Here is a 15,547-nt window from a genome sequence, read left to right as displayed (position 1 = left end):
AGATCAATGAATACGGCTGCACAGTAATGTTTCTTATCGATGGCGGTTAAGATATCATTTAGGACCTTGAGCGTGGCTGAGGTGCACCCATGACCAGCTCTGAAACCAGATTGCATAGCAGAGAAGGTATGGTGAGATTCGAAATGGTCGGTAATCTGTTTGTTGACTTGGCTTTCGAAGACCTTAGAAAGGCATGGTAGGATAGATATAGGTCTGTAGCAGTTTGGGTCAAGAGGGGGATGACCGCAGCTGCTTTCCAATCTTTGGGAATCTCAGACGACACGAAAGAGAGGTTGAACAGGCTAGTAATAGGGGTGGCAACAATTTTGGCAGATAATTTTAGAAAGAAAGGGTCCAGATTGTCTAGCCCAGCTGATTTGTAGGGGTCCAGATTTTGCAGCTCATTCAGAACATCAGCTGAGCAGATTTGGGAGAAGGAGAAATGGGGAAGGCTTGGGCGAGTTGTTGTGGGGGGTGCAGTGCTGTTGACCGGGGTAGGAGTAGCCAAGTGGAAAGCATGGCCAGCCGTAGAAAAATGCTTATTGAAATTCTCAATTATGGTGGATTTATCAGTGGTGACAGTGTTTCCTATCTTCAGTGCAGTGGGCAGCTGGGAGGAGGGGTTCTTATTCTCCATGGGCTTTACAGTGTCCCAGAACTTTTTTGAGTTAGTGTTTTTGAGTTAGTTGGTTGTTGCTGGAGTAAAACATGTGCTTTTATAAACCCATTCATTGCGCAACAATTCAAAATGACAGGGGTTAACGGTACATTTAATACTGATGACATATGTAATGGGGAATTGATGAAATAAATACAAAATCAAAGGGCAAACATTTCACACAATGAAGCAATGAATGCACAAGAATTGGCTGGAGACAGCTGAGCCATTCTGGAGAGAGACTCAACCTATATCTTCTCCATACACCCCCCTTCTTCTTGTCTCAACATTTAAATTGTACTCAAGACACATTATTTTCACACATATTTCAGATGCTTTTCACTGACAGCTGCTGTTCAATTATCAGCTAGCCTATTGCCAAATTGCGAGCTTCCCAAATAGGCATAGACCTACAAACTTGTGATTTTAAGCAATCCACTGCTATTGTTTTTAATAAGCTAATGATCCTCAGTTCATCTTTGCCTAAGTCATGCTTTCTGGATAAGTATTTTGAATTATTTTAGTTATTTCTGTATAGACATGTGTAATTATATAATTTTGGCAAATGTACTTCCATTTACCTCCCTATTGAACCCACCTCTATGCCATTTCTCTCCTGTTCTATTGAACTCACCACTATGCCATTTCTCTCCTGTTCTATTGAACCCTCCACTATGCCATTTCTTTCCTGTTCTATTGAACCCACAACTATGCCATTTCTCTCCTGTTCTATTGAACCCACCTCTATGCCATTTCTCTCCTGTTCTATTGAACCCTCCACTATGCCATTTCTCTACTGTTCTATTGAACCCACCACTATGCCATTTCTCTCCTGTTCTATTGAACCCACCACTATGCCATTTCTCTACTGTTCTATTGAACCCACCATTATGCCATTTCTTTCCTGTTCTATTGAACCCACCTCTATGCCATTTCTCTCCTGTTCTATTGAACCCACCATTATGCCATTTCTCTCCTGTTCTATTGAACCCACCTCTATGTCATTTCTCTCCTGTTCTATTGAACCCTCCACTATGCCATTTCTTTCCTGTTCTATTGAACCCACCACTATGCCATTTCTCTCCTGTTCTATTGAACCCACCTCTATGCCATTTCTCTACTGTTCTATTGAACCCACCTCTATGCCATTTCTCTCCTGTTCTATTGAACCCTCCACTATGCCATTTCTTTCCTGTTCTATTGAACCCACCACTATGCCATTTCTCTCCTGTTCTATTGAACCCACCTCTATGCCATTTCTCTACTGTTCTATTGAACCCACCTCTATGCCATTTCTCTCCTGTTCTATTGAACCCTCCATTATGCCATTTCTCTCCTGTTCTATTGAACCCACCACTATGCCATTTCTCTCCTGTTCTATTGAACCCACCTCTATGCCATTTCTCTCCTGTTCTATTGAACCCACCTCTATGCCATTTCTCTCCTGTTCTATTGAACCCTCCACTATGCCATTTCTTTCCTGTTCTATTGAACCCACCTCTATGCCATTTCTCTCCTGTTCTATTGAACCCACCTCTATGCCATTTCTCTCCTGTTCTATTGAACCCACCTCTATGCCATTTCTCTCCTGTTCTATTGAACCCACCTCTATGCCATTTCTCTCCTGTTCTATTGATTTTCATATCAACTTTCTTTCGTTGTCCGGAAACCAAAGGCACCATCCTAGTCATATTAGCAACCCGACTTAGTTGTTGCATCTTTAGATCCCCTCCGCTTTCTAACAGAGATGTTCATATCGTAACATATTGAACCACTTGCGCTGTTTAGAATGGTGTTTTCCCGCAAATTGCAAATGTTTGAAATTGATGTTTTATTGTCTGCTTCATTACATGAGTAGCGTGTTCTGTCCAGCAGCATTACCATCATCTTAATGTTATTTCTGTCATTGTGAGTACTGTGGGTGGACGCCATAATGGGTTATGTACCCAATACATATGGGTCTGGTACATTTCTCAAACGGCCGGTAAATTAAAATCTTCCAGGTCACGGTGTCTGGCGACACATTTTCCTAACGGAAACCCTGCACAGCAAGTGCTCCAGAGTAGACACACATACAGATGGATGCAGTCACACACACACACACACACACACACACACACACACACACACACACACACACACACACACACACACACACACACACACACACACACACACACACACACACACACACAACACCACCAACAACAACAACAACAGCAACAAGAAAGAATCCATACACCCACAGGTAGAGAAGCCTTCAAAATCATGTCTTATCTAGTCTCTTAAACCAAACGTATTTAAACCACTTAGCAATACAATAGTTAGGATCATTAGAAAACTATGCAAGTATTGTTTTGGAAACATACTACAGAAATTATGTCATTAGGTTTGTTGGTAGTTTAGGTGCCTTTCATGCTAACCACAGACATGCAGATGTATCCTATGGGAAAATATAATTCCACAATCATCTGCCACTTTCCCTGTCTGGGACTGTTTATGCCCTCTCTCTCTTCCCAATAAGCGAATAAGCTGCTGCTGTAACTGGGCCTTTGGGAGTTGAAGGGAACCAACGGTTGGCAGAAGGGCCCAAACAGTAGTACTTGGCTAAGTGAGCTGGATCTGCTGTCTCTTTGAGGGCATTCGCTTGCCGTCGGGACGGCGCTAGGTTGCGACGTGGAACCCCTGTTGCTCCCCGGGCACATCTGTACCCTGGCCCGGTCCCGCCTCTCTCTTCGGCTCCTCTCCGCCTTTTCCATGCGCTGACATTTTTATCCTCCTGTTAAAAACTTTTAACGGCCCATTATCTAAGAGGAAGGAATGCTGCTTTAATTGCCTGGTCGCTCCAAACGCACATTGTGTTGAGTTCCAGATGAACATAAATGACTGCATTAGAGGACTGTAACTGTGGTTGATATGAACATTGAGACAAACAAAACTGTTCTCTGGGCAGCATGTGTAGGTCTATTTCTCCATTCATTACATCCTGTCCTCTCTTTAGATTTGAGTTTTTCTTTGGAGGGAAGTGTCCCTGTACAGTAATCTTCAGAGATGCATAGAACAGGAATGTATTTGTTGAAAGCTCTTGAGAAATGTTTAGCATCTTTTACTTTGTCCCACTGCGCTTTCAAAGTATTAGCCTTGAGCCTGAACACTATTGTGTCTGGAGCAGGAGTTGGAGCAGAGAGGGAGCAGGAGCTGGAGCAGAGAGGGAGCAGGAGCTGGAGCAGAGAGGGAGAAGGTGATTCTAGATGAGTTAGCTTTGGGCTGCTGCGGTGGCACTGCAGCACAGTAGTCCCTGAGTTACAAGCCTCTCCTGAGTGTCTGGTGTACAGGTCACGACCTGGTTGGTTGGATATTGCTGCTGTGGCTAAGTCACTTCTGGGGAAAAGGTCTCTCTCTCTTACTGTTCTTTGTGTTAATTGCCGGGTGTTCTTTTTTCCACCACTGCAGTCAGTGGTTTTTGATGATCGCTCTCCGTGTTCAATAGTGTGAGAACCAATGTCTAGTCTGTCCCCTGGTAACCATTTGGAAGGTTCCCCTCTGGCTCCATGACTTTAACCCATATTGCTTATCCAGCAATCCGTCTATAAAGTGCCCTGTGATATTTGTGTTGGTTTCTACACATAGAGTTATGTCTTATGGGTCTTGTTTCAGTGGACTGCTGGTGTTCGCAGGCCACAGTTCCTTATTTTCCTCCTTCACTTCTCCCAGTTACTTTGCGATGGGCCATTTTTCTTTCTGCATCCCTATTATTTATTTATATTTCATTTCTCGACAAGAGACCCCGCATAAATTACAATAGCTGTAGTAGTAATGATAAAAACTGTAGGTATTTGGCAGCCAGTTGAAGGGAACTGCAGAGGGTGGTTCCATAGCATGGCCAGGGAGAAAAGGGCCATTGTGTCAGCACTTTGGCTTTTATAGGCCCTCAGAGAGAACAGGGCCCAGTTGCTGGCCCTGGCCCGACCCGCTATTGATGGATGGGTCTGCGGTATTAAGGGAGAGGGGTGTCAGATAGGTCTCATATAGGTGGGGAGAGTGTGGGGGGATTTTGGGGATGTACGTTGTGACCCTGGTAAGTGATCTTGAGTCTCTTAGGGGCTGCCAAGTGGGAAACTCTATCCCTCTTTGTGTTCACAGACGTCTGTCTGTGTGTTGGGTTCACCTCCCGTCTGTCTGTGTGTTGGGTTCACCTCCCGTCTGTCTGTGTGTTGGGTTCACCTCCCCTCTGTCTGTGTGTTGGGTTCACCTCCCGTCTGTCTGTGTGTTGGGTTCACCTCCCCTCTGTCTGTGTGTTGGGTTCACCTCCCGTCTGTCTGTGTGTTGGGTTCACCTCCCCTCTGTCTGTTTGTTGGGTTCACCTCCCCTCTGTCTGTGTGTTGGGTTCACCTCCCCTCTGTCTGTGTGTTGGGTTCACCTCCCCTCTGCCTGTGTGTTGGGTTCACCTCCCCTCTGTCTGTGTGTTGGGTTCACCTCCCCTCTGTCTGTGTGTTGGGTTCACCTCCCCTCTGTCTGTGTGTTGGGTTCACCTCCCCTCTGTCTGTTTGTTGGGTTCACCTCCCCTCTGTCTGTGTGTTGGGTTTACCTCCCCTCTGTCTGTGTGTTGGGTTCACCTCCCGTCTGCCTGTGTGTTGGGTTCACCTCCCCTCTGTCTGTGTGTTGGGTTCACCTCCCCTCTGTCTGTGTGTTGGGTTCACCTCCCCTCTGCCTGTGTGTTGGGTTCACCTCCCTGTCTGTCTGTGTGTTGGGTTCACCTCCCCTCTGCCTGTGTGTTGGGTTCACCTCCCGTCTGTCTGTGTGTTGGGTTCACCTCCCGTCTGCCTGTGTGTTGGGTTCACCTCCCCTCTGCCTTTGTGTTGGGTTCACCTCCCGTCTGTCTGTCTGTTGGGTTCACCTCCTGTCTGTCTGTGTGTTGGGTTCACCTCCCGTCTGCCTGTGTGTTGGGTTCACCTCCTGTCTGTCTGTGTGTTGGGTTCACCTCCCGTCTGCCTGTGTGTTGGGTTCACCTCCCGTCTGCCTGTGTGTTGGGTTCACCTCCCCTCTGTCTGTGTGTTGGGTTCACCTCCCCTCTGTCTGTGTGTTGGGTTCACCTCCTGTCTGTCTGTGTGTTGGGTTCACCTCCCGTCTGCCTGTGTGTTGGGTTTGGCATGGAGCAGTGTGAAAGGACTGTTGAATTCCAACTTCTGCTTGAGTTTCCCCAGCACTGACCTCCTGAGGTTTACTGCACCTTAACTTAAAGAGGGTGTGTTGTTATATGGTCAGTGGACTCCAGTCGTCGTCCCTGTACTTAATGTGTCTCAACCGCTGTGGTGGAATGGGTTTTTTGTTCCGAGTTGACCCTCTGTCCTCGATCTGTTTTTACAGTCAGTGTCTGATTGCTCAGCCTCTCCCATCTTTCTGACTGGGCCATCACCCCTTTTACGGATCAGGAAAGCAAACGCTGGGTAGCTTGTCAGAAATGCTGAAGCCTGACATCGTAAGACCTCTTAACAGACTTTAGGTGATGGACAGCACTAATGCGACCCATCAACACCCCCGTTGATTCTTGCATCCTCAGCTAGACAAAAAAGTAGAGAGGGACCTGGAAACATATCTGTCTCTCTGACATCAGCCCCAACTAAGTGAAACTAAATAAAAGGGCCAGTTCAGTTTGTTGGCACGACACGTGGAAAACAAGAGGGTATAATTATGGAAGGCTATGAAGGCAGGCGTTAAAGTACATAAATAAGGCATTAAGGATAAAACTAGGCTCAGCTCTTGTCTCTTTGCCATGGTTCGTCAGCACATTTACACTGACAGTATTTTCTCATCATCACATCATACAGTATGTCCACAGGGCACGCACTTGAAAACTGTAGCATGATTGTCCATGTAGGGTACATTGCAGTCCTCTATAGCATGTAATATATAATAGTAACACAATTACCGATTAGCAGACATCTTTATCCAAAGCTCCTTACAGCAGTGTGTGCATACGTTTTTGTATGGGTGGCCTGGCCCTTGGGTAGTTCTGAGATGTACTTACGGTCATGTACACATGTATAGTGCAGTACTTTTAACCAGAGCCCTTCAGGTCCTTGTCAAAAGTAGTGCACTAAATATGGAATAGGGCGTCATTTGGTGTCCTATAAACACATAGAGGTAGAGGAGGGACAGGGGTGGGGGATGAGAGATGTGTTTGGTTTTTAATGAGATAGTGGGTTTGGGGATTGTCACTACAGCTGTAATAGTGACATTGAGTCAAATCTCTGCCTGTGATCTATAAAGGTGTCATCCATAATACATAGTAGCATAACTCTCTCCTGTCTGAGATATCTACTGTAGTCCTCATCCTCCACATACAACACCCGTTCTGCCAGTCACATTCTGTTAAAGGTCCCCAAAGCACACACATCCCTGGGTCGCTCCTCTTTTCAGTTCGCTGCAGCTAGCGACTGGAACGAGCTGCAACAGACACTCAAACTGGACAGTTTTATCTTAATCTCTTCATTCAAAGACTCCATCATGGACACTCTTACTGACAGTTGTGGCTGCTTTGTGTGATGTACTGTTGTCTCTACCTTGTGCTGCTACCATGTTTTGTTGCTACCACGTTGTTGTCGTGTTGTGTTGCTACCATGCTGTGTTGTCATGTGTTGCTGCCATGCTATGTTGTTGTCTTAGGTCTCTCTTTATGTAGTGTTGTGTTCTCTCTTTATGTAGTGTTGTGTTGTCTCTCTTTATGTAGTGTTGTGTTCTCTCTTTATGTAGTGTTGTGTTGTCTCTCTTTATGTAGTGTTGTGTTCTCTCTTTATGTAGTGTTGTGTTGTCTCTCTTTATGTAGTGTTGTGTTGTCTCTCTTTATGTAGTGTTGTGTTGTCTCTCTTTATGTAGTGTTGTGTTCTCTCTCTTTATGTAGTGTTGTGTTCTCTCTCTTTATGTAGTGTTGTGTTCTCTCTTTATGTAGTGTTGTGTTGTCTCTCTTTATGTAGTGTTGTGTTGTCTTTCTTTATGTAGTGTTGTGTTGTCTCTCTTTATGTAGTGTTGTGGTTTCTCTCTTTATGTAGTGTTGTGTTGTCTCTCTTTATGTAGTGTTGTGTTCTCTCTTTATGTAGTGTTGTGTTGTCTCTCTTCTCGTGACGTGTGTTTTGTCCTATATTTATCCCAGCCCCCGTCCCCAGCACCCGTCCCCAGCACCCGTCCCAGCACCCGTCCCCAGCCCCCATCCCCAGCACCCGTCCCCAGCACCCGTCCCCAGCCCCCGTCCCCAGCACCCGTCCCCAGCCCCCGTCCCCAGCCCCCGTCTCCAGCATCCGTCCCCAGCACCCATCCCCAGCACCCGTCCCCAGCCCCCGTCCCCAGCCCCCGTCCCCAGCACCCGTCCCCAGCACCCGTCCCCAGCCCCTGTCCCCAGCCCCCGTCCCCAGCCCCCGTCCCCCGTCCCCAGCACCCGTCCCCAGCCCCCGTCCCCAGGCACCCGTCCCCGAAGGAGGCCTTTTGCCTTTTGGTAGGCAGTCATTGTAAATAAGAATTTGTTCTTAACTGACTTGCCTAGTTTAAAATAAAGGTGTAATAAATAAAAATACCACTGACTCCTGTTATAATTTGTGAGACCTGGGATGGAATCCTCTTGAGTCGTGGAAGGTGTTGCACAAGTGACCTTGATACATACATGAGATCAAAATTATGTGTCTGCATGGCTCTTTGAGTGTAGCTTTGAATAGCTAAAAAAAAACAACTCTTGTAAGATGGCTGTAAATAATGGAGTCCAACAAAAGCATCTCTTTGTTGGGTTTGGACAAATAATCGGTCCATGCATCCACAGTAAACTGACCCATTTTAACTGAACCAAAGCATTGTGGTTAGAGTGTAGTTAACCTCTGAAATGTGCTATGTGTTTTTTAGGCCTCTCCTCGCACGCCTCTGAGTTTGAAGAATGTGGCTGAAAGTTTAAATGTCTCCTTAGTGTCCTCTTTTCGGTTAGGGATTACCTCAATTAAGCTTACAGGACTTCAGGATCAACTCCTGGTGGGAGTTAAATCCTTTCTCTAGGCGGGCTAGTTTTTATAGCCTGGCACAATGCAGTGTGTTCTAACAGGATACCATCAACACTGGACATTTGGAACAGGGACAACTGTGGATGTCAGTCACCAGGAGCAGACAGGGTTAGGGAGTCTGTGTGTGTGTGTGTGTGTGTGTGTGTGTGTGTGTGTGTGTGTGTGTGTGTGTGTGTGTGTGTGCGTGCGTGCGTGCGGGTGGGTGGGTGGGCGGGTGGGTGGGCTGGAGGCTGGTGGGAGGAGCTATAGGAGGACAGGCTCATTGTAATGGCTGGAATGGAAGAAATGGAACAGTATGAAACATCTGGCATCTGGACAAGGAGTAGTAAGTAGTACAATCTATCAGGTCACCTCTAACTCACTCTTCTCCCTGCAGTGCGATCAGAGGGCACCAAGGAGGGCCCCACCTGCATGGATAAGAACCATGGCTGTGCTCACATCTGCCGGGAGACACCAAAGGGAGGCATCGCCTGCGAGTGCAGGCCTGGCTTCCAGCTCACCAGGAACATGAGGGACTGCAAGTGTAAGTGGACCCCCTGCTCCCCTCAAAGCACACTACACACGAAGCAGAGTCATTATAGTATGACTCCATATAAATCACTTATTATTACGGAGGGTGGAGCAGAACATTCAGCTCATTCTACCTTCCAATAGATGCATCCAACAGATTTTTAAAACAGCATATGAAACCGGTTGTTTCCAAGTGATTCTGTCAGTTTATCACACCAAATGATTTATACCGTCTGATAATTGACACAAATAGAGTAACTAAGGGAGCGGTCAGCAGGTTTCTGTGAGACAGAGCCATTGTGATGGACAGCACACACTTCCTGTTGCCTTGCAACAAGGATCATCCTGCCAGGGCTGGGTCCGGGGCTGATGGGGGATTTGCCTGTGTTTGGGTAAGGATTGGAGAAGTGTTATTCCAAAAAAAAGTGACAGCCCAGGAAAAGGGCAAAAGGCGCGGGGGTAGTAGAGTGCAGACAGAATGGAGGAGGAAGCCTTGGCTCTCACCCTCTGGCAGTCTGACATCGCAGGTGTATTGAGAATGCTAATGTCGACACAATCAACACACCACACACACACACACACACACACACACACACACACACACACACACACACACACACACACACACACACACACTAAAAAAGCGGTACTCTCACTCCAATATGAGTCCCTTGAGAATCAAACTCTGCAGTTCTGCTCCATTCCACTAAGTAGGTGATGGTTTAGGGGTGTGAGTTCCTTCACACCAAGGTGTAAATGGGAGGACTGCCTAAACGTCTCCATCACACCGAGGTTGAGAGGGTGATGATGTCACAGCACACAGATGACAGTGCAGCATGTTCCTTCTGCTCTAACTGTGTGCTCCTTGACAGTGACCTGTAACTACGGCAACGGGGGTTGCCAGCACATCTGTGAGGAGACGGACCACGGCCCCAGATGTGCGTGTCACATGAAGTTTGCCCTGCACACTGATGGAAAGACATGTGTAGGTGAGTCAGCACCCATTGGACGGGTTGTGGAGGATAACTACCTGAAGGATGTGCTCTGAGATAGAATATGACATGTACTGTATCAATCATATCCACAACCGTACATATTACCAGGTAGTTCCAGAGGCATCTACATCGCCAAGAGTCGACTTCTGCTGCTTTGGCTATTACACACAAAGACAAAAGCTATGCCTCTCTCTGCTGCAGCCTATAGATGTGACCTTCTCTCTCTCTCTCTTTCTCTCTCTCTCTCTCTCTCTCTCTCTCTCTCTCTCATTCTCTCTCTCATTCTCTCTCTCTCTCTCTCTCTCTCTCTCTCTCTCTCATTCTCTCTCTCTCTCATTCTCTCTCTCTCTCTCTCTCTCTCTCTCTCTCTCTCTCTCTCTCTCATTCTCTCTCTCTCTCTCTCTCTCTCTCTCTCTCTCTCTCTCTCTCTCTCTCTCTCTCTCTCTCTCTGTCTGCATTTGCCTTGCTCTTGCCTCTCTCCCTGCTTCGCTGGACACTGTGCTTCCTCTGCTTCCGCTTCACCACCACATGTAGCCAGACGCAGCTCCTCTACTCTTTGGGCCTTTGGTCAACTCCTCAATGATGATACACTGAAAGTATACCTAATCAAAGCCAACCTAAACCTTCATTGACATTTGTAAATATTGTTTGCTATGGTTGACATTAAGTAATTAAATCGAGGCTGTGTAGAATGACCCCTAGAAAGAGACACGTTGAACCGGACTGATTGGTTTTTTCTGTCAGGTGGATATATAGCATATTTTTTGTTCAGCTTTTGCTATTTTGTAATTGAATCGAGGCTGTGGAAAGGCTGGTTGGCTGGTGTCGGTGGCTGGTCAGCTGTTTTGGTTGGCTGGTTTCAGTGGCTGATTGTCTGGCTGGCTCAGGTTGTCTAGTCCCTCCGCCCTCCACCACAGTGCTGATGAGATCCAGGCCCATGTCAAGGCCTGGTCAACCACCCTATCATTACCACTGTACTCTAGCGAGGCTGCCAGGACGCCACAAAGTCTGCCGTGGCCAAATTCGATGTCTGAGCCACCATTACCAAAACCGAAGAGATCTGCGCCTGACGTGACAGATTAGGGAGCGCTCAGGCAGTTAGGGTCTTGAGTTTCCCTCCACATGCTCTGGAGGTACGGTGGATTGCGGAGGAGGGAGACAAGGGGGACGGGGAGTTGTGGTAGCAGCCCACTCTGCGGTTTGGTGCTGATGCACTCCATCTCTCCAAGAGGCACTATTAGTTAATATAACCACAATAAAATAAACAAACCGCCAAACGAGCCCCTCACAGCAGGCTGACTGACAGGATGATTGGGACTGCTTCAGCCAGGCACTAACATTACTAAAGACAGCCAGACAGCACAGACTGGGAGATGGAGACTCCCAGTGAAAATTAATTTCCTCAGTGAAAATGTGACCAAATAACGATGTAAGAGTTTTTTTTTTATAGCAGTAATGGAGGATGATTCAAAACTGAGAAACAACCAAAGCAACCTTTATGTAAATTAGAGTATTCTGTTCATATCGCCCCAATATACTAGACTACAGTAGTTGAATTGAACAGTGACTACCACTTCAATGCTCTCAGTCCCATGAATAACACTGGAACAGGACCAACTAAACCATTGTTGACCATAGTAGTCCTACAGTGTCTATTGATTTCGTTGTTGTTTTTTCGTTTTTTTTAAAACTCATTGTGGTGATGCACTGTGCCACGTCTTCATTAATTCTGTTGTCTCAGTCTCTCCACCCAAACTCAGTCATTATTCAATGGGCAGTGCAAAGCACTCTTCTCTTTTGAAACATTTTTCCTTTCATCTTTCCTATCAGTCACTTTTAGTGCATTGTTGGGGGTTTCGAGTTTATGGGGCAAGTCTCAACACATTTACTTCTACATGCTGTAAACGTACGTATCAGTAGAGCTCCCCGATATGGAGAAAAACACACACATCAAATTAGCATGGTGCGATATATCTAAACATATAGCTTACTTATTCCCATCTCTGTCACAGACACGCAAATAAGCACACACACACATACAGTCAGTAAGTGGTGTACTGTATGATCTGATTTACTGTAAGGGAAACTCAGCAGATTACCAAATCAAACGTTCCATCAAAGTTGGATTAACACACTGTAACCTTCCCTCTACATCTGGTCTCCAGTGTGTTTGCACATACAGTACGTTTCTGTAAAGCAAAGCGTAACAAAACAGAAAGGAGCAGCTATCATGTGGAAGTATACAAGCTGTTAGTACAGCAGGTCATAAACCTCTCCAAATAACAGGCAGATGCAGACATGCTCAGGATCTGCAGCATCTTAGAGGCTAGTCACACTATGCCATCCACACACACACACACCAACAGTGGTAGAAATACTTGTCATACTTGAGTAAATGTAAAGATACCTTAATAGAAAATGACTCAAGTAAAAGTGAAAGTCACCCAGTAAAATACTACTTGAGTAAAAGTCTAAAAGTGTTTGGTTTTAAATATACTGTACTTTTGTATCAAAAGTAAATGTAATTGCTAAAATATTCTAAAAGTGTTTGGTTTTAAATATACTTAAGTATCAAATGTAAAAGTATAAATCCTTTCAAATTCCTTATATTAAGCAAACTAGATGGCACCATTTTTTTTTTTTTTTTTTTAAATGTACTGATAGCCAGGGGCACACTACAACACTCATACATACAAAGTATTTCTTTTTGGTGAGTCCTCCAGATCATAGGCAGTAGGGAGGACCAGGGATGTTCTCTTGATAAGTGTTTGAATTGGACCATTTTCCTGTCCTGCTAAAAATTCTAAAATGAACGAGTACTTTTGGGTGTCAGAGAAAATGTATGGAGTAAAAAGTACATTATTTTCTTTAGGAATGTAGCGGAATAAAAGTAAAAGTTGTCAAAAAATAGAAATATTGAAGTACAGATACCCCTAAAAACCTCTTAAGTAGTACTTTAAAGTATTTGTACTTAATTACTTTACACCTTTGCGTACACACACATATACACACATACACACACACACATATGCGCACACACTCACGCATGAGTAAAACAATCTGAGATACCCAAAATATTTTCGGCCTATGCTGGCATGGAATCACCCAGTCATATTGGCATATCCATGGCAACAGAGGATGTAAACAGTGCATGCTGTGTGTGCGGTCTCCTCGCTGAGGTAAAGAATCCTCAACGGTTCTCATGCGTTTCTATGAAAACACAGAGTGACATGTGTAATCCCTAATTCACCTGAATGACACCAGAGGAATACATGTTCTAAGCATGTCAAAGAGAGTAGAGTGTCACACAACATAACACAACAGTAGCACCATGCTCTGAGATGCCACAACTTCTTATTTTTAACCCTGAATGCCTGGCAGCAAAGCATGATGGTAAATCTGTCCGTCTCTGACCTGTCTTCTCTTACCAACCACTAACTACTGTATATGACTCTTGCTATAATGGTTTGCACTAACTTGGCTTTACCTCAAGTCTGCCTCCTTCTTGAACGTGTGGCTCTTGTATGTGCATGATTGCATGGTGTGGGTTTCTGCCTTTGTCTGCCTTTGTCATTAGAGGTGACCCTCTGGTTCTAGCGAGTTATCTATCATAGCCATTTTCTGTTTTGATTTAGAATGTACACAACATTGTCTGGCCAGCCATCCATTCATTATCAATAGTACAACTATTATCAATAGTTTTGCCCTTGTGACAAATCAATGGTTTTCTGCAACTCCTCTGGGCATTGATTCTGAGTGTTTCATCTGGGAGAGATGGATGACTTATGTGTTTCATGAATATGCTTAGTGAACCCAGAAATGGGGGCAATTCCATTGAACAGTACACCACTAAAGTACGGTATTATATACATAGAGGATTATTCTCATGATGACATCTCAGATGTTCGGCCCATGTTTCTAAATGGAGCACTAAAGCAGTATTTTTGCAATGTATGTGTATATGTGTGTGCAGGGGAGAGGAGTGTCCAGAACCAGGCAGCCCCACAGCTGTTCCCCAATGGTAAATATCTCTGTTCCTCTGGCTCCTCTCTGGGGGGCTCCACTGACCCCCTGACTCCTCCTGACTGCGCCCCTCTGTCCTTCCATATGGGTGTGGGGTGTAGGCCGGCCGACCCGGGGGAAACTAACTAACCTAACACACATTGCACCCCTCCCAAAGGGGCATCATCCCTCTCTGACCCCTGACCTTTGGCACCTCCCCACCTTCCTCTTCCTTCTGTGAATGCCCTTTCAATAACAATGGTGGCTGCCCATGTCAAACCACGCCTTTTCAAAACACAGCTGCTGTTAGGAAAATAAGCCTTCAACTTACCAGCACAAAACAATATGATGAAAATGAAAGACAGATAAGAGATATATGGGATGTATTGAATGCTACAATATAGAGGCTTTAGAATAGACTTCCTGGTTCTGTATCATAGAGCAGCCCTTCCCTACCTAGAGTTAATCCCTGGCCAATCTGTTCTGTCTGAGCCTTTCATAAACTTTCTATGCCTCCTTTGAGGGCTGTATGTGGATGTGCTGGTGAAAGCCAGGCTAAGTGAATAGCCCGACTCAAAGTCCTCAACCTCTCTCTTCCAATTACTGTGATGGCTCTTTAGAAACAGGCCAAGCCAAGGGCCCTGATGTTTATTTGTGTTTTGATACAACTGCTAGGAAGAGAATTAAGCCCTGAGCTGTGCCGAGCACCTATCCGTGGCCGGTTTTGGAATGCTTTCACAGAGTGTTAGTGCTTGAGAGGGAGCCAGAGGCACGGCCATGACTTGACACTCAGCCACACAATAGACTGAACATAGAATACCTCTCTGTTCTAAAGTTTTACCTATTCTTCCACTTGGAGAAATGTACATTACAGGTTTGATGTTTTTCAAGATTACTCAGATTAACATTTAAGATTGTGTGTAGAGTGTAAAACAGTCACTCTCTCTATCTAGCTCAATATTATGATCAATATAATTGGAGATTTTTCTTTTGCTGTATAAATTATGCTGTTATGATCTGACAGAAGTGACAAGAAAAATAAGCAGAGAGAGCGAGAGAGGGAGAGAGAAGAAGAAGACGGAGGGAGAGCGGGAGAGGAGGAGGGAGAGAGGGAGAGAGAGAGAGAGAGAGAGAGAGAGAGAGAGAGAGAGAGAGAGAGAGAGAGAAGAAGACAGAGGGAGAGGGAGGGAGAGAGGGAGAGAGAAGAAGAAGACGGAGGGAGAGCGGGAGAGGAGGAGGGAGAGAGAGGGAGAGAGAGAGAGAGAGAGAGAGAGAGAGAGAGAGAGAGAGAAGAAGACAGAGGGAGAGGGAGGGAGAGAGGGAGAGAGAAGAAGAAGACGGAG

General features: G+C 45.6%; 1 protein-coding gene across 4 annotated transcripts in view; it reads left to right on the top strand.

The window, feature by feature from the left end:
* The window catches only part of LOC139368619 (signal peptide, CUB and EGF-like domain-containing protein 3), a 105,189-nt gene that overhangs the window by 60,551 nt on the left and 29,091 nt on the right, over positions 1–15,547 (top strand). For 2 of the 4 annotated variants that reach the window (XM_071107707.1, XM_071107709.1), the window contains exons 5-7: positions 9,074–9,220; positions 10,080–10,196; positions 14,176–14,223. In XM_071107707.1, coding sequence (XP_070963808.1) covers positions 9,074–9,220; positions 10,080–10,196; positions 14,176–14,223 — 312 coding nt within the window. The remainder of the gene's footprint in view (positions 1–9,073; positions 9,221–10,079; positions 10,197–14,175; positions 14,224–15,547) is intronic. The other 2 variants (XM_071107711.1, XM_071107710.1) reach the window with 1 other exon arrangement.

This window comes from Oncorhynchus clarkii, chromosome 16 (genome assembly GCF_045791955.1).
Source record: "Oncorhynchus clarkii lewisi isolate Uvic-CL-2024 chromosome 16, UVic_Ocla_1.0, whole genome shotgun sequence".
NCBI lineage: Eukaryota > Metazoa > Chordata > Actinopteri > Salmoniformes > Salmonidae > Oncorhynchus > Oncorhynchus clarkii.
This window is presented reverse-complemented; position numbering and strand designations above follow the sequence as displayed.